A 27,847-nucleotide genomic window follows, 5' to 3' on the forward strand; every position below is an offset into this window, starting at 1 on the left:
AAGTCACATTGGATTAGGGCCCACCCTAATGGCCTGTTTTAATGTAATCCCCGCATTCAAGGCCCTCTCTCCAAATACACGCACATCCCAAGGGCCTGGGGAACAGAGCTTCAAATTTTGGGGGTGAACACAATTAAATCCATAACATATTCTAAAGAGTCATGTAAAAAAGCATAATGGGATAATAAAGATTTTCTTTGATGTAGGAGAGATGTTAGGGTTTGAAGCCAACAGCCAAGAAAGTATGTTGAGATGTCTTTGGTGCGACACGGTGGTTCTGTTGAAGCTCGGGGACAGGACCCTCGGGCAGAAAGAGCTGCACTGGGGCCACGAGGAGGGGCCGATTCCATAGTTTCCGCTTGGGAGGGGGCTGGGGATAGCATGAGTCACTAAGAAATTTTGGAGGCAAGGTTTCTAGGACCTTGAGGGAGCTAGCTGTTGCTGGGAAAGGGTCATTTATTACTGTCTATTAAAACCTTAGTCATGAGACCCTTCAGATGTATATCGGTGGGCCATATGCTTGGGGGATGATTGCCAACATGTATTTAGGGAACAGAAGTAAAGGAAGCTTCCAAAGGAATTTTTGTATGTTAAAATGGACTCACAGGAGAATCCTGGAGATTGAGCTAAGACTGCCTGTCGCCCTTAGCAAAGTGTCAACATCGAGACGGCTGAGTCCCTTGAGGAATGTCACTCTGCCTGTTTCAGGGACTTGTCAAGGAGCTGTAAGTAGTAAGGAAACGTAATAATTTCCCTTCTGGCTTTGTTTCCCACGTCATTCGCCCTTGAACAGTTTTGACCCTTAAATCTTTAAGGTTGTTGGGGGTGGAAGGTTTTATCTTCTGTAATGTCTTCCTGCTGAATAGGGGGATGGAGGTGCCCCTGCCTGTGGGTGAACATTGTCATTTGGGGCTTGTATAGACAGAGGAGTTGCGAAAGGCGGAGGCAGATGAATCCAAGGGAGACTGCACGTGTGGATCTTCCGGAGCGGACAGGATCGTCTGTTGGCTTGAAGTCGGGGCAGTGAGGCAGGCTCGGTACCAGGTAGAGAGACAAGGGAGAAAACAGCAAAACATGACCAGTGTAACAAAAAGAAAAAGAAGCCCAAACAAGAGTCCTTTGGTAGCTGAAGAAAATCTCCCAGTCCAGGAGTTTAACCAGAAATATTTTGTGGTCATCTGGCATGTGTGTACAGCCTTCTGTTTCTGCGCTAGCGTAAGCTCTCCCGTGTGCAGCTGTTCCAGCATCTAATGCCCTTCTCTGTTGTAGAGTATCGCTTAGGACGTTGACCACGTAATTATTAAGACCTTCCATGTGCCAAACAACATCTTCCAGTCCCAGAGAGGGAACAAGAAGGGATGTTCGGGGGCTGGCCATGCCAATGAGACATGGAACATATCCACCGTGGTTTTGGCTGTCATGCACTGAAATCAAGTTTTCAGACACGGATCTGAGCAGCCATGCGGGGCCTGCCTGTGCAAGGGAGAGCAGCAGCCGCTGAATTCTGCACATAGGTTTTGTTTTATGTTTTATCAGGAAAGCAAGGATAGAGGCACCGAAGCATGGGAAAGGACCACGAAGGGACGGCAGCTTCCTCGGTGCCGCCTAGTGGGACTGCACTCGGCCCTGCTTACTTCGCCCCGCAGGGAGGCAGTCATGGGATACGGGAGGACTGGGAAGTCTGTGCTGGCGATCGCCAGGTGCTGGGAGGGCGACTGAGGGTTACATTCTTTCACAGCTCTAAACCCGGGCCCGGCCCCTGGGAATCACGGGATCCTGCTCCTGCTAGGCCATTGAGTTTAACAGCCTGAAACAGGAACGCTCGGGTTTACAATGCATTTTCTTAAAAAATATTTTACTTACTTATTTGACAGAAAGAAAGAAAGATCACAAGGAGGCAGAGAGGCAGGCAGAGAGAGAGGGGGAAAGCAGAGAACCTGATGCGGGGCTCGATCCCAGAACCCCGAGATCATGACCTGAGCCAAAGGTGTAGGCTCAACCCACTGAGCCACCCAAGCGCCCCTACGATGCATTTTCTAAGAATAACTCTACAGTTTTAATTTTGCAGGTTGGCTGGTTTGGTTCTGGTTTTAATAATGCATCCATGCATCCAGGCAAAACCCAGAGTACAATGGCCTCTCCAGCCTGGGGGAAACCAGGGACACAAGTTAGAGCCACACAGCCACTGGGTCATTGAAGAGACAGTCATTTTTTAAAAAGATTTTATTTATTTGACAGACAGAGATCACACGTAGGCAGAGAGGCAGGCAGAGAGAGGGGGAGGCAGGCTCCCCATTGAGCAGAGAGCCCTATGCGGGGCTCGATCCCAGGACCCTGAGATCATGACCTGAGCCGAAGGCAGAGGCTTTATCCCACTGAGCCGCCCAGGCGCCCCTGAGGAGACAGTAATTTAATTCTGGGTCCCCTTTAACTACATTAAAGATGTCCAGGGGGGTGCCTGGGTGGCTCAGTGGGTTGAAGCCTCTGCCTTCAGCTCAGGTCATGATCCTAGGGTCCTGGGATTGAGCCCTGCATCAGGCTCTCTGCTCGGCGGGGACCCTGCTTCCCCATCTATCTGCCTGCCTCTCTGCCTGCTTGTGATCTCTGTCAAGTAAATAAATAAAATCTTAAAAAAAAAAAAAAAAAGATGTCCAGGGTGCTTCAGTTTTGGAGGACCATCTTTTGAATTCCTGTAATGACAGTCTGTTGTCACTTTGTAGGGACCAAGGGAATCCAAATCTAGGGATGATTTCTCTTACCAAAGTGTTTTTTGTTTTTCTGTCGCCTCGATGGCCTTGTTACCCTGATCAGTAACCTGGTGTAAACCCTATATTACCTTTCATTGGTTATTTTTGGATATAAAGTTTTTTCCCTCATCATTAACAAGCCAGTCTTGTGCATTTCTTGGTCTGAGTTTACTGGATTGATGGATTTTATTAGAGTTAAGACTGGTAAAAGTTTTAATACTAGTTTATTTTGTGCTGCCTGCTTGGCTGCCTGGTCTACCAAATTGTTTCCTTTCGATCTAAGGTCATATTCTTCGATGTCCTTTGAGGTGAATTATAGCTCTCTCCTTAATTTCAGGCCCATATTTGATGGGGGAGTTATGGCTTGGTAATAATCCTCTTTTCTCTCAGATTGTTCTGTGGGCATGTGAGACTAGGAAAGCATATTTGGGGTCAGTACAAATACTAGTTTTTAAGGCTTTGGCAATTGCCAAACACAAACGCACACTGTAGCATACCCAGTTTTTCTTATTCCTTTTTCCATGAAACTGTAGTCATCAGTAAACCAACTGTCATCTGTGTTTTCAATAGGGGGTTCTTTTTTTTTTTTAAGATTTTATTTATTTATTTGACACAGACAGAGAGAGCACAAGCAGAGAGAGGGAGAAGCAGGCTTCCTGCTGAGCAAGGAGCCCAATGAGGGGCTCGATCCCACGACCATGGGATTATCACCTGAGTTGAAGGCAGATGCTTAACCGACTGAGCCACCCAGGCGTCTCTCAATAGGGAATTCTTTTAAATCTGGTTGACTAGAATAAACAGGATCAAAAAAGACTGAGTGGTCACACTCTACAGAAGTGTGATGGTCGGGTCTCGGTATAGGGTAGCTGGGTTTAAAGTTTGACAGGTGTCAAGTCTATTTCAGTCATAACTGTAAGCATAGTCCAGTACTTAATAAGTCAGCTTCCCCTCATCTGTTGTTGGCTTTTGGTCAGACACTCTGAACCTGACTGTCCCGTAGTGAGCTTGGAGGCTCCTTGAACCAGCAGGGCTGCTGTGCGCTTGGCTAAATCCTGTGTTTGTAATTGTACCTCCATAGGGGTGGCTTCTAGGATAAATATGAGTATGTGGGATGAAACCATCAGGAAGCCTTTTTGCCTGAGGTCCAGCCTTAACAATATCCTAATATTATAATATTAACCATATTAACAATGTCCTAATATTATAATAATAATTATAAGGAATCGCTGACAAATGGGAGATTTGTCTCAAGAGATAATGGCTTCCCCACGTACATCAACTCCAGTCATCAGAAAAGTGGGGTCATCCATTATCCCCACAAGTCCACAGGGAGCCCTGTGGAGTGGGGTATGGTCTGGCTTTTAGAGAATGATCTTGTCATCCCAGCCACACAGAATCGGTCAAGATAAAAGCTGACTTACACAGTTGTTGGGGGAGTCAATCCCATTTCCTAGTTTTTTAAACAATCCTATGCCCATGGGGTCCTGTTACTATCCCCACAGAACAAAAAGCACAAAGACTGCCTTTATGAGCTATTGTGGCAATTCCTCTGAAGTTGTCTAGCTTAGATGAACAACAAACATTTAAAGACAATCAGAAGGGCGCCTGGGCGGCTCAGTTGGTTAAACAACTGCCTTCAGCTCAGGTCATGATCCGGGAGTCCGGGAATGGAGTCCCACATCAGAATCCCAGCTCCGAGGGGGTCTGCTTCTCCCTCTAAACTTCTCCCCTCTTATGCTCTCTCTCTCTCTCTCTCAAATAAATAAATAAAATCATGAAAAAATAAAATAAAGACAATCAGAACTAGAATTTAACATCCACAAAGATGTGTTATTGAAACATAATTTTTCTCTAAAATAAGTCTTATTTCCAGAGATAGCCAAATCAAGACTATTTAGTTTTACTAAACAAGTCCAGTTTTAACAGACTTGGCTTAATTATTTATATATGCTCAGCAGGAATGATCATCTTTTAGAATCTGCTTTGCTGGAACTTTTTATAAGGAATCTAGATTGAGTTTTTGGTAGCCTTTCCAGGCCAGAAGCCAACCCAACTACTTGCCATCAGACATGCCTGTAATTCCTGTAGATGTGGGCAAATTCCTCTTCTTGAGGTCCCCAAAGTATCCTGTGGTTCCTGCTTTACTCACCTGGGGAGGCTGCTGGGAATTCAGTAAGCAAGGTATCAGGCCAACATTTCCAAGGGGCTTTATGGCTCCATGGTTCGCAAAGTCAACCTTAGTTCCTTAAAGCTGTTTGGCTGTATCTGAGGCCATGCCTGTTTCTCAAATATGACATCCCAGTCAAAGACTTGGTAAAATAACCAATTTTTCCAATGCTGTCCTGTTACAAGGAGAACAGATGCTTATTGAGCTTATGCAAATGACTATGAATGCCATGGAAGAAAGAATAATTACTGAGACCTTTTGAATTTCAGAGGGTTCAGGTAGAGAAAAAAGTTGAATGCTTCAGTTTGTTCACAAATCAATACTTTATCCCATTTCTGTAAGTTACAGATAATCATAAGAGAAAGTTCCCTTAATCTGGAAGAGCGAACAGTAGAGAAGCAGAAATGTTTCAAACAAAACTCACAAAACTATAATTATCTTTCTACTTCAGTTAGTCCCCTGTTTCTTAGTCTTGTTTAATTTGAATGCACCATTTTTTAGCTAGTTCTGGGAAATTCTTACCATTTCAGTGTTATGATCTTAAGGATATTGAACACCTGTATTTGTCCTAAAAGTCCTTTGAACCTCCTTGAAGATGAAACTCATATTGCAAGACAATAAGAACAATGAAAAAAACTCAGAAATGGACATTGTTAATGATCTGATATGAGAGTTCATTATGATGCAATTGACAAGGAAATTTAGTTATTTCTGTGACAGATAACACTTCGATAATCAGAAGGTTGCTGGAGGGGTTGGGGAGTAGGGATAGTGTGGCTGGGTTATGGACATTGGGGAGGGTATGTGCTGTGTGGTGAGTGCTATGAAATGCATTGTATACATTGTATGTATGTAATAATACATTATATGTTGAATAATACATTATATGTTAATAAAAATAATAATCAGAATATCAAGTGATGATTGGTGTAGGAAAGAACATTAGGGTTCGAAGCCAACAGCCAAGAAAGAATTACTGTGATGTCTTTGGTACAAAAAGGTGGCTTTATTAATAAAGCATGGGGACAGGACCCATGGGCAGAAGGATCTGTCCTAGGTCATGAAGAGTGGTCCATTTATATATATAATATAAATATAAATTTATATATATAATATATATATTAGAGTGGTCCATTTATATATATAATATAAATTTATATATATATATATATATATATATATATAAATTATATATATAAATATGTGTGTGTGTGTGTGTGTGTGTGTGTGTGTGTGTGTTTTAAGATTTTATTTATTGGGGCCCCTGGGTGGCTCAGTGGGTTAAAGCCTCTGCCTTCAGTTTTCAGGTCATAATCTCAGGGTCCTGGGATGAGCCTCCCATAGGGCTCTCTGCTCGGCAGGGAGCCTCCTCTCTCTCTGCCTGCCTCTTGCCTACTTGTGATCTCTGTCTGTCAAATAAATAAACAAAATCTTTTTAAAAAAAGAGAGACTTAAAAAAATTATTTTTAAAAATGTATTTGACAGAGACACAGAGAGAGAGGGAACGCAAGTGGGGTTAGAGTGGGGGAGTCGGAGAAGGAGACAGGCTTCCCACAGAGCCAGGAGCCCGAAGTGGGACTTGATCCCAGGAACTTGGGATCATGACCTGAGTCAAAGGCAGACGCTGAACGACTGAGCCACCCAGGTGCCCCCCATTATATATTTTTGATGAAAGATAGTTGAAAGGCAGGCAGGCAGGGACAAGCCTCCCCCCCCCCACCCACTTGCAAAAGCATTTTATACCACCCTGGAAGGAATCAGTCTGTCAACAAGCCATAAAAATCCCAAGACTTAGAAACTCTAGTGGCAACCTTCTTGATTGCTCTCCCTCCTCGGGAGTTTTGTGCTAACACTTAATAAACATACTCGCTTGGTGCCTGGGTGACTCAGTTGATTCAGCGTCTGCCTTTCACTAAGGTCATGCTCCCAGGGTCCTTGAACTGAGGCCCTTGTCTGGCTGTCTGCTCAGCGCTCCCTGACACTCTGCCTGCTTGTGCTCTCTGTCAAATAAATAAAACCCAAAACAATAACAATAACAACAACAAACCCCTTTCTTTGCTTCCCCCCGTTCTATCTGGTCTACCTCTTTGTTCTTCGGAGCAGCATGACGAAGAACCGATGGAGAAGAAAATCCTGTAACATGTTTAAGTTGGGAGGGGGCTAGGGATCGTGTAACATGGTAAGGAAATTTAATAGTTTTTCTTCTGCCTTTCTTTTCCATATGATGACCTTATACCAGAAAGTAACAGAGCAAACAAACAAGCCTATTTAGTCAATGAAACTCATTTACAATTTAAATCTTGAGGAAGTTTGTTAAAACCTTCAAACGCTTTAAAGCCTGGACCTAAATAGGATTATGGATCATCAAGGATCTGATAAAGGCAAAACACAGAAACTGGGCTTTCTGGGTAGACAAAGAGAAAACAACTGTGAACATTTTCTTATCAAGAGCAGACCAACAATTCAAGAAAACTTGTCTTTTTAACTCAGAGAAAGCAGACTTTTGTGTCTTGTACCAGTGTACCTCACATTCCACTCATCTCAATCTTGGTCCGTCCTGACAACACATGAAAATCCTTTCCAAAGTTTTCCCATCACAAACCTTCTACAAGTCTCGTTTGCATTCAGATTTTGTCCCAAGCCATTCCTCCAAACAACCAGTCTGTTTTAGGACAAAATTTCCTTCTGTAGCCTTCAACGAAAATGCATTCCCACTCCTTCCTTCTATCTTTCTTACACATACAGTTGTTTCTCTTATTCCCATCAATCTTAATTACATTCAGCAGCATTTTTCATTCTTAGAAAGGCCTTGGTCTCCAGTGCTAAGTAGTAACCAATTGCAAACTGTTGCACCAGAATTCTTTTGATGACGTTTTATGAACCAGCAGACACACAAAGCATGTTTACTAACAGACACAAATATTCTTAGTTTCTTTACAGTAAGAAGTCAAAAGCGCAAACCTACATGGAGGAACCTGCCCTTTAGCACCATATCCTGTTTGGAAAAGACCTCAATCTCCAATGAATTCAGTCCCATTTATCATCCAAGCAAAACTTTAAACCTTCAGGCTCCCAAAGACTTTGAAAGCTATCTTAAGAATTACCCATGAAAACTTGGACGAGATGAACAACTAACCGTTGTTTTATTTGTCTTTTTGCTAATACGTTGAAACAGAGATAATGTAAGCTTATTTGACCCTCCACAAACCTCAACAGAATAAAAGTTTCGCATTTATGGCTGATAACTTTAAAGACAGAAATTAAGCCAACAAACGTAACTTGGGTTAAATATTGAATTATGTTCCACCTGGATCCTCCCCACTATTAATTTTTACCTGAGACACTGGTGGGGAAATCCGGAGTGGGTGGTCTTAGGTGTCCCTTGACAGCAAGGGCACCAAGGATGGTACCAAAGCCAGTGACGCAGGCCACACGCCAAGTGGTTCAGAAACTGGAGGAGGGGAGAGGAGAGGAAGGCAGAAGAGGCCAAGTGCCGCCAGAGGCAGAGGAAGGGTTCCCTGTTTTAGAGCTCATCGTCCCCAACAGAGGAGCAGACGCCATGTTTTCCTGCCAACAAGGGGGGGTTAGGGGGTAGGCAGTCCACGTCGGGCCCAAGACAAGGAATTTCCCCTGAAACAAAGGCAGTTTCGGCAGCTGCTTGGGAACAGTCCTTCAAGTCCCCTCCCTGAGACAGGCAAACCGGCTGGCTCCAGTTGTAGCCACTAGCCCAGGAAATGAGTGAGGGAGAAACCCCCACATCTATGGGGAAGTGGAACAGCGAGAGAGAGAGAGAGTCAGCGTCCCCTTTGCTGGGGGCGGGGCCCGTGTTTCCTCCAGGACCCTGGGTTAGTGTGGAGGAGGCTGATTCATTACCATCCCATACGTCGGGAGGAAGTTTACTGCAGACACATTCGGTCAAACACATTCTGCCCGGTTTCCTGCAGAAGAGATCCAGCGGACAGATCCCGCTGCGGCCAGCAGTGTGACAGACCGATCCTTTCCTAAAGTGCGCCGTCTGAGTTATTGCCAGTGGTTAAAAAGGCATCCCAAGGGACCGTCCTTGGGGACTGAAGAAGAAGCCTACTGAGGCCATGCTCCTGGGAAAGTAGAGAAAGTCCTTTACCAAAAATTAACAGACACTCCCCCGTGTCTCCCTCGTGGCACCCATGCAGGGTATGGCAAATGTTCCATGTGTCAAAAGCAACCAGAGGTGACCCTCGAATGAAAAGTCACTATTGATCACCATCCTGCCTTACCAAGAAGGCATTCCTGTCATAAAGACCCTGTAGGAGGGATGCTGGCGTCTCTCCATTTGCCCGCCACCTCCTAGGCTACAGATGGGTGCTTGGTAAATGGGCTGAAATACTGTCGTGCTGTCCCATCCCCTGAAAGTTGTGTTATTGCCTTGCATTTTTCACCTCTGGAGAACACTAGAAAAGTTTTACAAGGGGAAATGACTGACCCCATTTTAATTTAAGTTTAAGACTTAACATAAGTAGTGGGCAGAGGATGTTGATGGATAATAGTAAAGACAGAAATCTGTCATGGTCTAATTTTTTTTAAGATTTATTTATGTATTTGACAGACAGATCACAAGTAGGCAGAGAGGCAGGCAGAGAGAGAGGAGGAAGCAGGCTCCCTGCTGAGCAGAGAGCCCGATGCGGGGCTCGATCCCAGGACCCTGAGATCATGACCTGAGCCGAAGGCAGAGGCTTAACCCACTGAGCCACCCAGGCGCCCCGACATTCTCGGAAGTCTTCACTGCAAACTTCCGTGGGAAATATCCTGGTTGGGTTGTCAGTCAATCAGGTACTGGTTTTGGCCAGCTCCCAGGGGCTTCCCTTGTTGAGATGTGGCCAGACCAGGGCTGTGAAGGGGATCACATTAAACCAATCAGGAGGAAACCTCACACGGGAGTTAAGATTACCCACCATCCTGGTGACTGAGGTGGCTGTCCCGTGCCCAAGACAACAACGTTGTATAAGGACAGGAATAAAGAGAGTGCCAGGTATCTTATTACCATCCCAGCCAAGTACTAACTTCAGGCAAAAGGCAGACTTTCTCCTCCCTGTGGGGTAGCCACAGGCTAGAGGACCACAGCCTGAGCAGCCCATACGGGTGTGTTCCAGGAAGAACGTGCTTCTTGAAGATCCCCTGGAATGAAAGTAGGGAAGAGGAGAGAAAGTACTCGCCAAGTTTGCACCAAGGCTCAGAGTCCAGATGAAAAGACTCAAAAGTGCCTTCATGGTCACCAGATGATATAGGAAAGATGGTGGGGTTTGAAGCCAACAGCCAAGGAGGAATTCTTGAGATGTCTTTGGTGCAACAAGGTGGTTCTATTAAAACACAGGGAACAGGACCCTTGGACAGAAGGAGCTGCACTGGGGCCATGGGGGGGGGGCTCCATTTTATAGTTTCAAGGGAGAGCATAATTCTTGAAGAAATTTTGGAGGCAAGTTTTCCAGGACCTTGAGGGGGCTAGCCGTTGCTGGGAAAGGATCATTTCTTACTAATAAAACCTGAGTCATGAGACCTTTCAGATGCGTATTGGTGATGGGTCGGATGCTTGGGGGATGATTGCCAACATGTATCTTGGGAAGTAGAAATAAAGAAGTTCCCAAAGGAAATTTTATATGTTAAGGTAGACTTACAGGATCCTGGAGATCGGGCTAAGATTGCCTTTTGTCCTAAGCGAAGTGTCAACATCCAGGCTCTTGAGTCCCTAGAGGAATGTCGCTCTGCCTGTTTCAAGGACTTGTCCAGGGGCTGCAGGTGGTAAGGAAACATAATAATTTCTCTTCTGCCTTTGTGTCCCACATCATCGTGCCTGACATCAAAGCCAACTGAAAAAGAGAGAGAGAGAGAGGGAGAGAAACATGAATAATGCTCTTAGAAAAGAGACCTCGGTGCTGCCATCGATATGGGAAACAGAGGCAGAAGAAAGATTATTAAATTTCCTTACCTACTGACAAGCCCTTAAAACAGGCAAAGTGACTCTCCTACCCTCACCTTAAGGGACTCAACTACCCTCACCTTAAGGCTTTGCTAAGGGCAAAGGGCAATCCTAGCCTGACCGACCCCCAACCCCCAACCACAATCCTGTAAATCTACTTTAACAATTCCTTTGGAAACCATCTCTAAACCTCCAAGATAAACCTCCGAGAACCATTCCCAAGCGTATGACCCACTGATATACATCTAAAGGGTCTCAGGAGAAGGTTCTATTACTGGTAATGAATAACCTTTTCCCCAGACAATAGCTGGCCCCTCGAGGTCCTAGAAACCTTGCTTCCAAAATTCCTTAGAGACTGTCGCCCTCCCTAACCCCCTCCCGGACTTACAAGTATCTAATAGAGCACGCCTCGCTTCCCGGGCTGCAGCTCTTCCTGCCCACGGGTCCTGTCCCCGTGCTTTAATAAACCACCTTTTTGCACCAGAGACTTAAGAATTCTTTCTTAGCTGTCAGCTCCGGACCTCGCCCCGCCTGACCTCACCCAGATTCTTGAACTTCATCACCATGATATCAGTTCTAAACAAATAGATGTATAGTTTTCATTAAATTTCAGCAAGATGTCAGCAGGGATTTTTGGTACTTTACAAAAACTCGCTTAAAATTTCCATGGCAGAACAAGGACCCAGGATACCAGGAAGTTCCTAAAGAACAAGGTGGTGGGACTTTACATAATGATGTTGGAAGGACACGATTAGGATTCGAAGCCCACAGCCGAGGAAGAATTCTTGAGACGTCTTTGGTGCAAAGACGTCTTTGGTTCCTGGGGGGCTCAGTGAGTTAAGCCTCTGCCTTCGGCTCAGGTTATGTTCTCAGGGTCCTGGGATCGAGTCCCCTTTCCCCCTCTCTCTCTGCCTGCCTCTCTGCCTACTTGTGATCTGTCTCTGTCAAATAATAAATAAAATCTTTAAAAAGAAAAGTGGTTTTATTAAAGCCCTGGGACAGGACCCGCGGGCAGAAAGAGGGGCACTGGGGTGCTGAGGAGGGGCCCATTATACACTTCAAGTTGGGAGGGGGTTAGGGATAGAGTGAGTCTCTAAGGAAATTGGAAGCAAGGTTTCTAGGACCCTGAGGGGGCTAGCTATTCATTACCGTCTAATAAAACCTATGCATAATAAAACATACACAGAATGGTAGAGGGTCAAATCACAGATTCTATCAGCATTTCTTGGTAAATGTGAACATTATTGATGTGGCTTGGAGTGTTGTTGGGGTCCTGAGCTGAAAGAATTCTTGAGACGTCTTGGGGTAAACCGGTGTTTTGTTAAAGCTGGAGGACAGGACCCAAGGGCAGGAAGAAGCACATTGTTGAGCGGGAGAGAGGATTGCACACGTGGGCGTTGGGGGAGGTTAGGAGAAAGGGAGGCTCCGAACGGACTTTGATCTGCTAAAGGGGACTCCGGCGATTCTGGAAGCCTGGCTGGGGTCCAGCTGCGGGGGCTTTTCCTTCTAGTGACACGGGAACTTAGGGCACTCGGCAGCTTCCTGGAGGAAGGTTGTAATACTCTGCTTCTCTCCAGTATTTGCCGAGGGGCTGCAGGCTATAGAGAAATTTAATTTTATTTGCATTCCCTTCTGCTTTTGTTTCACATCACCGCGGAGGGGAGGGTGAGGCTAGGGCTCCAGGAAACCAAATCTCTGGGTCTCGGGGAGTTACCGGGCTGCGGGTAAGAATGCTCGCTCCTGGCAAGCCCCTAAGACCTTGGTCAACGGACTCTGCAGGACGGAGATCTCTGCCTGTTAACCCTTGGCTTCCCCCTCCCTTCGTTTTGGGGCAGGCAGGAATGCCTGAGGAATGTCACACTTATCCCCGGGAGGGAGTCAGGAGTCGGGGTGGGGGTGTCAGCTTCGTGCCCTTACCTGCCTCCTGCTCCCTCGGCGGTCACCAGCACCCACGGCGCAGCACTTTTCCTCCGGGATGGGGCCGACTTGCCATGGTCGCCCCTGGAGACGAAACCAAGCGTGACAGTCGCAGCAAGAGGCCGCATGAAGGGAAAGTGGCTGAGAGGGCGCACTGCTGCCACGCGCTGGGGGGAGGCGTCGAGGGGGGGTGGGACTGGGGGTGGGAGGTTGGGGTGGGGGAGGGGTGGGATGTGGGGAGGGCCTGGGACCCCAGCAAGACGGACCAGGCTGAGGGGCCAGGGAACAGGCTTCCTTGTGTCACTGGGCTCTTCCTGAGAGTTCACGGTCAACCTGAAACCCAGGTCCTCAGGTGGTGACGGTGTCACAAGTCAGCAGGACAGGAGTGCGCGGGAGTCCTCGGGGGAGGGGCGGGGGCGGGGGGGGGGGGACAGGGACTCAGGTGGGAAACCCCTGGGATGGGGGGGGCATAAGCAAATGGCCAAGAAAGAATTCTTGAGACATTTTTGGTGCAAAGTGGTGTTTTTATTATAGCACGGGGACGGGACCCCTGGGCCCGAAGAGCTTTTGAGGCCGGTGGTTAATGATGAGGAACACAAAGGCAGAAGAGATGCAGAGAAGGTGACGCCCCCTTGTCCCCCGCAGCCGCCGGGAGCGGGTGGAGCATGAAGTGCCTCAAAGAACTCAATTCGGCCCTCATCTTAATGCTTAAAAAAAAATTATTTATTTGAGAAAGTGAGAACGGGAGGCGCGGAGGGAGAAGCAGACTCCCCGCTGAGCAGAGAGCCCGAGCTGAGCCGAAAGCAAAGACTTAAACCAATGAGGCCCCCCCCCCCAATGTTGATGCTTTGCTAGAGGCAAAAAGCAATCTTAGCTTGACTTTAGTCAGACCTCCAGGATCCTTAAGTCCTAACATATGAAAAGCCCTTTGGAAACAAACTTACTGCCGGCACAGGAATTTCAGAATCCGGTTCCCCATGGAGTGACCCTTTGTCCAGAGTGGAGGGGCACCTGGGCCAGCGGGGCAGAGACAGGAGGGCCTGGTGTCCTGCAGGGCGGGGGCCGGTCAGGGATCAGCCCCGGAGGGAGGCCTCCAGTTCACTGCGCTTGTTGTTCTGGAGCCTGGTTGGGAGCTTCCTAACTGTAATCTGAAACCAGCCCCCGTAGTCGAGGGGCAGAGAGAGACCCCAAGAAAGGCGGGTCCCCCCAGCTTGGTAGAGGGCTGTTTGCCAAAGTAAAGGGAACTTACGAGAAAGGCGTCTGTGGGGCTGCAGCAAGCTGAGTGGGTCCCCTCACCCGCCCTCCAGATCTTTATAGAGCCGCCTTAACTGTGCTCAGTCTCCATGCCGCGTCCCCCTCTCAAGGCTGGGCCCTCTGGACAGCCTCCGGGAGCCCAGAAGGCAAGCACAGCGCACACTGCAAGGACCGAGGAAGGGGGAGGAGGCTCTGCGCGCCTGCGTCAAGGTCTTGGGACATCTGGAGGTCATGTCTCTTCTTTTTACATTTTCTTTTTAAGATTTTACTCATTTATTTGAGAGAGAGAAAGGGAGAGAGAGAGAGAGTGCCAAAGCAGTGGGGAGGGGCAAAGGGAGAGGGAGAAGCGTACTCCCCACTGAGCAGGGAGCCCCAAGGTCCCAGGACCCCAAGATCATGACATGAGCCGAAAGCAGAAGCTTAACCACTGAGCCCCCAGGCACCCCAGGAGGTCATGTCTTTTTTTTTTTTTAAGGTCATGTCTTTATGATGATTCCCCCAACATCTTTGTTTAAGAAGAAACACCTCACCGGTGATGTCACCACATGTGGTGAAGGCGCTGGGAAAGGAATCCAGCTCAAGTCCCCTCTGCCACCCTAGCCGTGCTTACAGGCCAAACTCTCAGGGGTCTGCCACGTCCCTAACTCTGTTTTCCTAGGTCACGGTGCCCGCCATTCTCAGGGAGTAGACCCCAACAGCACAACATCCTCTTCTCTAACGTGAGCACACCTGCTTCCCAGAGAAGCCCTGGACAGAGCCCCGGGGAAACCGCCGCCTCCTGCTCTACCCCGGGACCCCCCTCCGTACCGGCCCCTCCCCCCCCTGCATGGACACAGCTGCGGTCCCGTCACGCCCGGGAAGGGCCTGGCCCAGGTGGACAGGAACTCGGGCGGACATGTCTTGAGATGTCCGGCCCCTCTCCTCCCTTGCAGAATGAATCAACTCTTCAGTGTTTCTCTCCTCTCTGGACAATTGCCACCCATGGCAGCGGCTCAACTAACAAGGATAGCATACTTTTATACTTAAAAGTCTTTTAGGGACATGCTCAAAAAGCGATCTGAAATACACTTCTTTCCAGTATATAGTGTCCACTTGAAAGTTTTAAGTACATCTCATGACAGCGGTAGTCCAAAGACTTCCTGCTCCCGGGCCTGGGTGCTGCTAAAACTAAGACAAGACCAGAATGGAGTCACTCACTCAGCTCCCTGTCCCCAAACCACGACTTCATTGCCATTTTGGCCTCTCCCAGAAATGCAATCATAAACCCAACTGTCAGGAATGAGCTGCTCTTATCCAGCTGCTAGATCCCTGCCATCCCAGAAAGGAAGGTGACCTGCCAAGACCCATTCGCCCCACCCCCCTCACCCCGGCTTTTTAAAAGATTTTACTTATTTATTTGCCAGAGAGAGTGATAGAGCACAAGCAGGGGGAGCAGCAGGCAGAAGGAGAAGCAGGCTCCCCGCCGAGCAAGGAGCCTGTTGTGGGGCTCGATCCCAGGACCTGAGCTGAAGGCAGATGTGTAACCCACTGAGCCATCCAGGTGCCCCGAATTTTACTTCTTAAATAGTCCCAACTCCCAGGAGCACCAAGCTCTCCAGAGGCAGTGGGTTCCCGAGGTAAATGCATGTCTGTCTAATAGCGAACAGATCTGGATTTGGTATAAGGAGAAACGTGACTCAGGTGACAATAAACCGATCCAAGAGGTACAAGCATCTCAAATCAGACAGGAAGGGGCTTTTCTCTTCCACGTAGAAGGGGAAGTCGGACTGATGGGGGCACCCAGAGGAGTACAGGGCCAGCGTGGCTGGACTGGACAGGGCCTCCAGTGGTCAAGGTGTTCTCACTCTCGGGAGAAAGGGACTGCTGTGGGAAACAAGGCGGAAGAGAAACCATTACATTTCCTTACTACTTACAGCCCGGTGACAGGTCCCTGAAACAAGCAGGGTGACATTCCTCTAGGGACTCAACGGCTTTGATGTTGATACTATGCTAAGGGCAGAAGGCAATCCTAGCCTGACCCCCCAGGATCCTGTAAGTCTACTTGAAGGTATAAAAATTCCTTTGGAAACTTCCTTTCTTTCTATTCCCCAAGATACATGTTGGCATTCATCCCACAAGCATACAATCGACCAACCCACTGATACACATTTGAAGGGTTTCATGACTCAGGGTTTACAAAACAGTAATGAGGGACTTTTCCCAACAACAGCTACACCCTCTAGATTCTGGAAACCTTGATTCCAGAATTCCTTCCAGACATACGCTCTCCCTAACACCCGACCACCTTGCACGGATGTAATGGGCCACTCCTCATGGCCCCAGTGCAGCTCCTTCTGCCCAAGGGTCCTGTTCCCTGTACTTGAATAAAACCACCTTTTTGCACCAAAGACATCTCAAGAATTCTTTCTTGGCTGCCGGCTTCGAAACCCAACATCTTTCCTACCTCACAGACCCGGCGCTGGGTCCCAGTCCCAGTGTTTCCTCGGTGTTGGAGGGGACCCAAACTTCAGGACTCCTGTGTGGAGAGAGCCTGAGAACTGTGCGGTAAGAAATGGGTTGCAGGGAACACTTGGTCAAGCTCCAGAGATGCAGGGGCAGGGCCAGGCCTCAGTATATCAAAGGTCACAAGTCAAAACAGCCGGGCCCTGCCTTGCATGCGGTGACGTCACCGCTGACTGTCTGTATTCTTAGAGGAAGGACACAGAGCCATGAAGACCTCATTCCCACACTGACTCCCAACACCCGAAGTCCCCAGGCCCTCCTATCGCGTTCAGACCTGTCCCCTCTGTCCCAGCTCTGGACAAGGGGGAGCTCCGTGGGGAAACTGAGTCAGGATATCCCAGGCTGGGAGGAGGGACCCAGCTCCCGTGCTCGATGGCCGCCCCATCAGGAGATGTGAGGTTGCGGTCTGAAGCTCTGCCGGGTCACAGGTTCCGGCAGGGGAGAGCAGATCCGTCAGGGTGCAGGGGCTCAGGCACCATCCAAGAGGGAGCGCTCCCAGGCTCCTCTCTGTGGCTTTGGGTGGGCCTCGCCTTCATGTGCACCTGCACTTGGGGCCCTCCTGGGGGAAGGCAGTGAGATGGTGAGTACATGGGTGGGGTGGGGGTAGGAGTTGCCTGGGAGGGGCTGGTTCCCACCTGAATGGATTGTATACTTGGTCTCCCAACCCTTAGGGACCCCAACCCAGCTCCCACCCTTGGCTGTGGGGTTGGGGTCCCGGTATCCAGACAGGTCCCCACTTTCCCCAGGGGTCCACACCCTAATTCTTGGCCAGATGGCATCCGAGGGACCAGAAGGCCACCAGCTCTGCAGGGTTTTGGGGGGGGGGGTGCATGGTCTTGGAAGGCCCGCTGTACCTGAGCAAGTGGTAAGGGAGGGACACCCAGAAGACAAGTTGACCAATGTAAAGCCATTTTGGTTTTAGGCTAACCCTTAATATAAAAGTTATCAGGTCATGAAAACAGTCACGAGACTGGAGTCAAGGAGAAGGACTAGACCCCACTGGCTACAGCAGTGAAAGCCAGAAAGCCTGCACATGATCCAAGTCGTTCCCTGTAGGTATGTCCCCAACTCTAAGACAAAGGAAAAACTCACCTCCATGTAAATGATGAGGCGCGGGCGGGTCGGCGGGCGGGAGTCAGCCGGGTGGGGAGCCGACTCCCGGCAGGCAGGTGAGACACGTGTGGAGCGCCGGCCTGTCAGTCAGGATGCGGGAGGCGGGGACTGGGAGCGCAGCCTGGTGTGGGTCCCCAGGGGCGGTGTCGGGAGTGCAGCCCAATCAAAAGGTAAAGGGCCGCAGGCTGCCCTATCACGGCGCGGCGACTCCGTGTCCCGGAGGAATGTCCAATCAGGGTCGTGGGGACGTAACTTCGAATCCCCGTGCAATCAGGTTGCAGGATCCGAAGAATCGCCCAATCGGAGCGCGGGGTCTGTATCCCGTCCAATCAGGCCCGAGGGAGGACCCCGTCCTGGTAGGTGTGGCTCAGGGGGGGCAGCGGGCGGAGCTCACCGGCGCGGAGCGGTGCACGTGTGGGTCTGCGGTGCAGGACCGACGCGGAGAGGTTCGGGAGCCGGACCCCGAGATGGTGAGCGCGCGGCCCGCAGCGTGGGTCCCGCCGGCCAGAGCGAAGCAGGAGAGGCCGCGGCGGGGCGCTCCCCTCCCGGTCGGGCCGCACCTGCGTGCTGGGCGGGGGGAGCCGGAGCGAGGCCGGCGCGGGGCGGGCAGCCTGGGGCTGCGGACGGTGTGCGGCCCCGCGGGGTGACGGTGGCGCGGACCGGGCAGCGGGCGCGCAGAGGACCCTCCGGGCGGGACCTCGTGCGCTCCCCCGGGGTGGGGGTGGGGGTCTCTCCCTCGGGCCGGGACGAGCGCGCGCGGGGCTGGGCCGCCCCGGACGGCCGCGGTGGGTTTCGCTTGCTGCGGAGCCTGTGCTTCTCGGTCCGGTCACTTCGGGACGACGGGGCCCGACGAAGGGTGTGCAGCCGCGAGAAGCCGCGGGACCGGAGCGGGCTGCTGCGCGGGGTACCGTTAGGGGGACTTTGGCTGCATGTAGGGGCCCGGGGCTCCTGCGGGTCCGTCGGAACAGGCACGGGGCGCGCCGAGCGGTGCCCGTCGGGCCGCGGCCGCGCATCCGGCCGCCGTCGGTCCGTGTTCGGGGCTGACACCCGTGAGCGTGTGTCTGAGCCGCCTCTTTGCCGAGACCGTGACAGACGCGCTGCAGTTCATTGCGTGATTTGGGGACGTTTTGCTGAAATCCTTCTGCAGAGGCGGTGACACCCGGTGCCCCTGTGTCCCGCCGGCAGCACAGGCGGTGCGAGTGTGGTTTTGGCTTCGCCGTCCCGGCCCCTGGCTTCCGGCTGGGGACCCGGCTCGGACCGCCTGTCGGCTCCGGACACCCACTCCCCGCGGAGGCGGCGGGAGGTGGCCCAGAGCAGTTGGTACGTGTTCCTGCGTCCCGGGTGCCGGAGCCACGGCTTCCCTGGGGGCCGGGGGCGGAGCCGCGGACAGGATCGCGCCGCCGAGGTCGCTGTTGGGAGCGGGGAGGGGGCGAAGGGCCTCATGGGAGAGCCGGTGCGCCCTGCAGGGGGCCTGGGGCTGGGACCTGGGGACGGACCGCGGGCCTTTGAGTACTTTCTGAGCCGCTGGGAGAGATTCATTGTCTCTGATAGCCTTTGGCTCTTTCCAGGCCTGGGGGACACTGTTGGTCTCTGTGTGTCAAACTTTTAAGGAAGGAGGGTTTTTTGTTTTTGTTTTTGTTTTTTGTTATTCTGGTATGTTTGTTTGTTTTCCGTGTCTTTGTGATTCGGACAGACTGGGAGGTGGTTGGAGGGTAGTTGGTGGCAGCCCAGCTTGGAGGGGAGCATGTCGCCAGGGGCTTAAAAAGGACCTCTTTCTGGCCGCCCCCGACCCTCTGAGCTCAAAGGGGGACCCACTGTGGACCTGTAACCCATCCATCCGGGTGTCACTCGGTGAGTCAGAAAGGACACCAGGTTGAGATTACCCCCCACCCCAAAAGAACTATGGATTGGCCAAGGCAAGGTCTCAGGGAAGGGCCTCCAAAGCGTCTGCTCCAGGAGGCAGGGTGGATGGATCTTTCCCTGGGGACAGCTTGTCGTCCTCTGCAGAGGGCGGGCTGAGGTGGGTTTCTGGTGCCGCGTGGAGACAGCAGCCCCTGCTCCGAGCCGCTCACCCGTGCTGCTCCTCCGGAGTGTGTCCTGTGGAGGCCAGCGTGGGCGACACGACTTATGTCCTTGTCATTTATGCAGTGGGCTCTTACGTTCTGGAGTGTAGGTGAGTCGGGGCCTTGGGGGGTGAGCGGTCCCCACGTTCATTCCGGGCCACTGTGGGCACCGTGGCTGCAGTCATTCTGACTAAGCATAAACCAGAGTAAACACTGACACTCGGCGGGGAGGGGGGGGTGGCAGTGTCGGTGGGACGTTAAAATTGACCAGTGAATGCGGCTGGGGCATCCATTCGGGTGGATGCCTGTCACCCGGCCCCGGAGCTCCCGGCTCGGCTCTGTCCAGCCGGGGAGGACCTGGGATCTGCTGGGCGTCACAAGGCAGTCGCTCTGATCCGTGCTGGGGTGGACACTGTCATCCTGGGGTTTCCCTGGGTTTCCCGCGTGCTGTCACCTGTCACCCGCGCGTCTGCTTCCTTCACGCTTTGTGGACGTCCATGCGGTCTCCTTTCCGTGGGTTGCACAAAGCAAAAAGGAACAAAAGCCGAATGAAGTCTTCTGAGAACGAGCGAGCCCCCGGCACAGGTCCCCAGCAGACCCTGCCTGGCGCAGACAGGGCGCCGACCTCTGATCCCAGGACAAAACTGACCCTACAGCCTCCGGCCCGGGGTCCGAGAGAAAGCAGCACTGTGGGCTCTGTGGGACCCACACTTGCATGTTCTCAGTGGTCGGTGTCTTCTTGGGTCCATTTGTGATCAGCAAGTCACACTGACATTAACAATAAAACCGTCACTTCTTTTTACAGGAAAGATTGTGTTATGGGGTGGGGGGAAGTAGGTGGTTCAGTGGCTTAGTGTCCGACTTTTGATTTTGGCTCAGGTCATGATCTTGACGTCGAAATTGAGCCTTGTTCTGTGCTTAGTACACGGTCTGCTTGAGATTCCCTCTGCGCTCATAGATACATATCTAAGTAATAATGACAAATAAATGTATAAATAAATAGTAATATTAATAAATAATAAACTAGTAATAAATGAAAAATTAAATAAAAAACTTTAAAAGTCTTAAAGAAAAATGGGTTTATGTGGGAATATCAGAGAATCGTAATAGGGGACAAGGAAGCCCCCAACAAAAGCAAAGGCAAGCCTGGGAAAGAAAGGGAGCGGTTCCTTCTTGGAGGAGCCGGGGCACAGGGCGGGGCCGCCACACAGAGCATCCATTGGAGCAAGCTGGAGAGTCCATGTGTTGTGACTTCTCATTGGCTGAGCCGTGAGTGTCTGTCATTGGCTAGAGCCGTGAGTTATCTCTCATTGGCTGAGCCGTGAGTGTCTCTCATTGGCTGAGCCGTGAGTGTCTCTCATTGGCTGGACTGTTGCCACGCGGAGAAACAATCTTCCTTGCTCGGGTGCAGGCCGGCCTTGCGGCGCGCATCTGCCCGCGTTACTCGGCACCTGGCCCTGAGGGAGGGTTCGGGTGCTTTCTCTGCGGACTCGTGACTCCATCTTAGTCGTGTCTCCTTTACTCGTTTCCGGGGAGCGGACGGGCTGCTGCGCGGGTTTCCTTGCTGGCTGTGGGGTCGGCTGCTGAGCGCGGGCGAGCGCGAGCTGGTGTCGGCCGCTGTCGTGCGCGGTGACTCGACGTTCACCACGTGGACTCTTCCCAGGTGGCCGCACCGTTTGGCATTCCCAGCAGCAGAGATGCGTGACAGCTGCCCCTGCCTCGCCTCCTCCCCGGCTGGCGCCTGCATGACCTCGGAGCTATTCTAGTGGGTCTGAGGGGTGTCTGCTTGCAGGGCCACGTCCGCGCCCCTGATGACAACCGTCCAGCATCTCCTGAACCTGTCGGCCACTGGCAGATCCTCCTCGGAGCCGCGGCTGCTCAGGTGTTAGGTGTGGGCTCTTCCCCGCTGCCCCTTACCAGGGTGAGGCCGTCCCCTTTGTTCCTGGTTGGTTGAGTTCTTTTGTCAAGACAGGGTCGTGTGGTTCGTCAGATGGCTTCCTGGGTCCGTCGAAGTGATCATGGGGTTTTGGTTTTTATTCTGTTCATAAGGCTTATGACTGCAGTTGTGCTCCCTGAACCAGCCGTTTTATTGCCTATAACGGGAAAGACCTGCTGCTGATGCCCAGAGGCCTGTCCCACCAAGGAGGGGTTGCAGCAGATGGGGGTAGTAAGCCCCGCTGCTTTGATTCCGGCAGTAGCCAGAGCCACACACCAGGTGGCCAAACCGGGTCATACAAGGAGAGGACTCACCGTTGGGACACATAGGAACGTGTTTGGCTATAGATCAAGATGGCGGCTGAATATAAGGGCACAAAGAAAGTAAGGGGTTGGTCTCTAAGAAGCGAGACTGCTGAGAGTCAGCAGGCCTCAGGAGAGGGTCTGGGAGAGTACATTCCCCATGCGGGGTCACTTTGCAGGAGCTGCTGTTGCCAGCTGCGCCACGTGTTGGGAGTGGAGGGCTCAGGTGATGTAGTGGGAGAGAATAGGAAAGGGGTCCTTTGCCCACACGGGCACGCACAGCCCAAGAGTTCTGTTGTCTGTGGAGCACTAGGGTTAGACCAGCCGAAGGACTAAAAAGAGAAAGAGGGAGGAAAGGGGTAAGGGGGGAAATCTCTCACCTGTTTGGGCAAAGGCAGTCCATAGGGCGCTCCTTGGGCCTCTGGGTGTTCTCAAGGAACAGTCCCAGCTGGAGATCGTCACCAAGGGAAACTCCCACAAAATTCTTAAAGACTCTGGGGATACAGTGTCAGAGCAAAGTGGCGCCCTTGAAGGACGCCAAACATAGGGCGGCCTGATCCCGTGGAGCTGGTGGCATGGGTGGGGAAAGAATTCACCCGAGACACACCAAGGAGATAGAAGTTTATTGAAGACACCACAGGGGAGCAGCACACAGGACAGCAGAAGTGAGCGTCTGCCTTGAGGTCGTGCCTAGGGCCGAAAATCAGGGGGACCATGAGGGAGTATGTGATACTATGGACTTTTCCCTGTTTTGGTAACTGTGCCTGGTTGGAGGAAGTCTGCTGGTTGCTTAGGGCCTCTGACCATTTCCAGGTAGTGACTTCATGAGCCGGTTAGCATTCAGCTGTGGTCGCTGGGGGCCGTTTGCTTTGATGCTTATCTTCCCGTTGCTCGAGCTTATTGCTGGAAAGCAGCCCCTACATTATGTTCCCCCCCTTCTATTAAAGTCTCGCTGGGCTCTGTGGCCATCAGTCTCTCAGGGGCTCCTCTTTCTGGCGCCCTTCCGCTTGCATTCTGGACACTGGGGTATATGGTCGAGGCCCTGCTGATTTCTGTGACTCTTTAGGAACTGGAACTTCTCTTATGCACTACGTGTGCCAGGCCCCCAGGCCCTGCGTCCCTGCTCACTGTCCATCTAACCCAGGGACAGGGTGGTGTCTGCGTCTGCCAGGATAGAGGGGACTGTGCTAGGCTCCTTGATCTTGTTGCCTTCCAGTGAGAGCAGCACCGGAATCTGTGTGTTCACAGCATCCTGACATCTGTTTCTACTTCTTGGGGCTGACAAGGCAGTAATTGTCTTTGAACAACTCAGAGATGTGTTGTCTGATTTCTCATTCTTTACAATGCAAGTGTGCTCAGATCTGCTCATTTTAAGTACAAATAGCGTATATTGGGGTGTATGTACGTCTGTATGAGCTGTCGTCATCACCCTCTGCTTCAGGGTCCCAGCCCTTCCCATCACTGAGAGCAGTGCCGTGGATGTGTTTGCGTGTTGTCACTTCCGCATAGGTGTGACTTTGGTCCTAGGGTGGGATGCGGTTCCCTGCCTGTTGCCCCCGCGTCCTCCCACATACACAGGTGAGGAGGGAACATTGCTGCAAAAGAACATGTGGATGTTCCAGGACACAGTGGTGTTTGCGGATGTGGCTGTGAACTTCACCCGGGAAGAGTGGGCTTTGCTGGATCATGGTCAGAGGCAGCTCTACAGAGATGTGATGCTGGAGACCTGCAGGAACCTGGCCTCCCTGGGTAAGCGTGGCTCCACCCTGTCTCTAACCTTGTAGCCAATGAGTGTTTCTTACAAGTGTGTGATCTTCCTTGGGCCGAGGAATGGAAATACGATGGGGAAGAGACAGATGTGGCCCAAGCCTTCATGGAAACTACCCAGGGTCACATACCTTTTGGTGAAAACAGAGTTTCCTGTGTTAAATCGGCTCTTCTTTACTCTTGATCCAAGTCTGAGACTCCCTGATTTTCTAAATGCGAATGTGGTCTCCAGGGTTCCGTTAGGGCAGGAGCGCTGCTGTGTACTTTTCACTCCTATGAAAGTTACATGGGGGTTGCTACCAGTCGGGCTTGGTGAAGGCACTCCAGTTAAACCCTCACTTAATGAGGAGTGAAGATGCCAGAGTAGGGGAATCCCGAGCTCACTAGCTCCTCTAGACACACTGAGGCAAGAATCGCTTGTGTTCTGACTCAGTCTGAAAATGATCTGAAGGCCGCCAGAACAGATCTTTTGCAGCTAGTCCCTGTGAGAAGTCCTCACGGGAGAGGGTAGGTGGGGCAGAGATGTCGTTGGAAGCCCAGCCCCAGTGCGGCTACGTGGAGGAGTGTGTGGGACCTCCCAGGTACAGAGAAGTGAGGAAATGAGTCCCCACACCAGGCGTCCTGGTCCTGGGGACCACAGTGCAAAGACCAGTGCCTGGGACACCTGCCTTCTAAAATCAGTGTGTCTTAAGTTTGGGAGCTAAAACATCAGTGGGTCGCAACTCCAGGAAGGATGGAGGCTGTAGACAGTGGACGGAGAGCACACTCTTATCCATTGGCACAAGACGGAACACACAGCTGCATGTTGAAACGTCCCTGTGTTATGTGTGAAGATTCATTGCCTAATTTTAGGGCACACACTGGAGGCCCAGAGAGCCGTCTAGGGACTGACATGTTGACGGGTGTCCTTTGTCTTGCAGCCTGTCCCCCAGATAGCCAGCTGCATCTGGGAGCCAGTTCTGACTGGTCACATGTGCATTGCTTATACTGGTTCCCCCCACTCGGCACTGGTTCCCACTCACCCACCCCGTCTAACCCACCTGTCCTGGAGGAACCCATCCAAAGTAGCTCCTGTCCAGCCTCCCTTGGGACTGATGTCTTCCCCATTGGGACTCCTGTCCTGCCACCCCTGTCAGGCAACGCCAAGTGTGATGGCCGCCTCTCCAGCATGATTCCTGTCCCGTGATCGAAGAAGCTAACCCTAGCGACCAGGGAGCCTGCATTGGCCGCATTCAGGCCTTTGGTCCCTTGGCCTCTCAGCTGCCCACTGCTGCCCACCTCCGCGCCCACAGCAGTCACCACGCATTGTTGCACACAGACATATTGAGGGTGACCCCCATTCATCAGTGCCCCAGCAAGGCTACAGCAGGACTTCTCAGCCAGCCATGCAGGGGTGCGAGCCCCACACAGTGTGCATGTAGCAGCTGGGTCTCAGCCGTGACAGGTGGCCACACAGGGCCCACAGCAGAATACTCCTGGAGCACCTGGTCCTGGTGGCCGGGGTATGCTGTGGTGGAGGGCACCAAGGCATGTCTTCTGGAAAGGCCATTGCTTTGAGGACCGGGAGATGTAGCTGACTGACTTAATACGTGCCAGCACAGGGAGAAGCTAGAGGAATTTGTTGCAATGAAAATAATAGGATAAAAGCACTGAAAATGACCTAAATCATAGAGAGCTAAGTCATCTACCAGATAGAAGAATTCAAGGTAGTGGTCATGTAGATACCGCCCAGGCTTGGGAGAAGTGTGGCTAGACACGGTGAGAACTACAACAAGGAGATAGAAAATATAAACAAGAACCAATCACAGCTAAGAAACCCCCTAACTGACGTGAGGAATACCCTAGGGGGGTCCATAGCACATTGGAGGACGCCCAGCAGCTCCCCGTGATCTGGAAGGTGAGGGAACGTAGGAAGCAACCAAGCCGAAGAGCAGAATTACAGTAATGGTGAGAAATGAGTAACTGACGTATTAAGTTCAGGGACCTGTTGAGCACAGCAGTGATGAGAACATTTGCCTCATGGGGGTCTACGGAGGAGAACAGAAGAAAGAGCAGAAACTTCTTTGAAGAAACTGTGGGTGAGGAGTTCTCAGATCTGGGCATGGAACAGATACTCAGGTCTGGGAGGTTCAGCAGGGCCAAATGCGAAGAACAAAAGGAGGTGCACACCCACATTTACAATAAAATGGAGAAAAAAGGAAATATGAAGAGATTATCTGAAACCAGCTGGAGAAACTCTCAACTACAAGGAAAACTCCATAAGGCTGTTAGCTGATTATTCAGGAGAGAAATGGCACGCAGTGGGAAGTGGTATCATACATTCAGAGTGCTGAAGGGAAAAAACCCACAACCGAGGATATTCTACTCAGGAAGTCCATCACTCAGAATTGAAAGAGATAAAAGGGTTTCCCAACAAACAATAAATAAAGAACTTCATCACCAGGCAACCATCTTTAAAAAAAAAATCTTTTACTTATTTATATTTGAGAGAGCGCACACGCACAAGGAGGGTGGCGGGCGGAGGGAGAGGAAGGGAGAGAATCTCAGTGGGCTCCACACCAAGTGTGAGCCTGATGTGCGGCGTGATCTCAAGACCCTGAGATCATGACCTGAACCCAAATCAAGAGTTGCATGCTCAAATCACTGATCCACCCAGACGTCCCACCATTAAATCGGCCCTATAAGAAATCATGATGTGCTGCTTTTAGTGGGAAAGAAAACTTATTTTTTAAGTGGAAAAGAAAAGGCGGTAAATAAAAGCGGGAAAATTATGAAAGGATATAAGAGTTTGTGGTAACTGGAAACATCAGATTAGTAGACAAGTCACTTAGAAAGCTATTCTGATGGTTAAAACACCAAAGTAGTGAAATCATTTGTATCTTTAGGTTTATGCATAGATAGGACCAAATGTGAAATATGGGGGGCCTGGCTGGCTTAGCTGGTAGAGCGTTGGCCTCTTGGTCTTAGGGTCATGAGTCTGAGCCCCACATTGGGCTTACATATTTCTTTTATAAAACAAGAAAGGAAGTGAGAAAGGCTGTAGGGACACCTGGGTGGCTTAGTCAGGTAAGCATCTGCTTTTGGTTCAGGTCATGATTTCAGGTTTGTAGAATGGCAGCATGAAATTACATGTCAGTAATAAGAACAGGAAGCAGCTTGGGATGCCTGGCTGGCTCAGTTGGTCAAATGTCTACCTCCCACGTGGGTCACGGTTCCATGCTCAGTGGGGAGCCTGCTTCTCCCTCTGCCTGTGGCTTCCCCTGTGTGTGCCCCCTCTCTACTCACTCTGACAGATAAATTTTAAAAATCTTTACCAAAAAAAATAAAAATAAATAAAAATAAGCAAAATATATTGAGACCAAACAGCATGCTACTAACACCAGTGGGTCAACAGAGAAGGTCAGGGAGGAATCACAAAATACCCGGAGGCAATGAACAATGAGTGGATGATGGAATATCTTTGTCCCAAGCAGCACAAGCTGGTAAGAGAAATGTGGACTGGGTGCCTGGAGGGATCAGTGGGTTAAACCTCTGTCTTTGGCTCAGGTCATGGTCTCGGTGTCCTGGGATCGAGTTCCACATCAGGCTCTGCTCGTCGGAGAGCCTGCTTCCCCCTTTCTCCCTGCCTGCCTCTCTGCCTACTTGTGATCTCTCTCTCTGTCAAATAAATAAATAAAATCTTTAAAAGAAAATCATCAGGGAAGTCCAAATCAAATCAGCAGTGAGATACCACCTCAAGGCAGCCATGTTGGCTGTATGAGAAGGACAAGGATAACAGGACAACAAGTGCTGGTGAGAATGTGGAGAAAAGGAAACTCACCTTTGCTGGTGGGAAGGTAAATTGGTGCAGCCCACATGGAAAGCAGTACGGAGTTTCTACAGAACACCACAGAAGGACCATATCGTCCAATTCTACTTCTGGGCATTTACCCATACCAAAAACACTGACGTTCATCGTAGCGTTACTTGCAGTACTCAAGATACGGAAGGGACCCGCACATCCGTCAGTGGGAGAACTGGATAATGAACATGTGGAAAACGCATATAAGGGACGATTGCCCCGCCATGGAAGAAGGATGACGTCTTCCCGTTTGTGAATATGTGGATGGAACTAGCGGGTTTTCTT

At 50.9% G+C, this 27,847-nt stretch overlaps 1 protein-coding gene and 1 long non-coding RNA gene across 5 annotated transcripts in view; one reads left to right on the plus strand and one right to left on the minus strand.

Moving 5' to 3' along the window:
• Nucleotides 1–9,456: 9,456 nt before the first annotated feature.
• LOC309867773 lies at nucleotides 9,457–16,588 on the minus strand. 2 transcript variants are annotated; one of them, XR_014313310.1, is made up of 6 exons: nucleotides 14,034–16,588; nucleotides 13,729–13,832; nucleotides 12,785–12,868; nucleotides 12,050–12,465; nucleotides 10,566–10,757; nucleotides 9,457–10,068 (listed from the first exon to the last, which is right to left on the minus strand). It is a non-coding gene; the product is annotated as an uncharacterized lncRNA (long non-coding RNA). The 2 variants fall into 2 exon arrangements; XR_014313311.1 differs by lacking the exon at nucleotides 13,729–13,832 and having other exon boundaries at nucleotides 14,034–16,587.
• Nucleotides 16,589–17,999: 1,411 nt separating this feature from the next.
• Nucleotides 18,000–27,847, plus strand: part of LOC309867245 (zinc finger protein 124-like) — a 49,043-nt gene continuing 39,195 nt past the window's right edge. For 2 of the 3 annotated variants that reach the window (XM_082735845.1, XM_082735843.1), the window contains exons 1-2: nucleotides 18,000–18,123; nucleotides 23,577–23,703. In XM_082735845.1, the coding sequence (XP_082591971.1) occupies nucleotides 18,121–18,123; nucleotides 23,577–23,703 (130 nt within the window). In that variant the 5' untranslated portion in view covers nucleotides 18,000–18,120. Of the gene's footprint in view, nucleotides 18,124–23,576; nucleotides 23,704–24,641; nucleotides 26,116–27,847 lie in introns of those variants that run through there. The other variant, XM_082735844.1, reaches the window with a different exon arrangement.

The sequence above is a fragment of the Mustela nivalis genome, assembly GCF_964662115.1.
Source record: "Mustela nivalis genome assembly, chromosome: 1".
NCBI classification, from domain to species: domain Eukaryota; kingdom Metazoa; phylum Chordata; class Mammalia; order Carnivora; family Mustelidae; genus Mustela; species Mustela nivalis.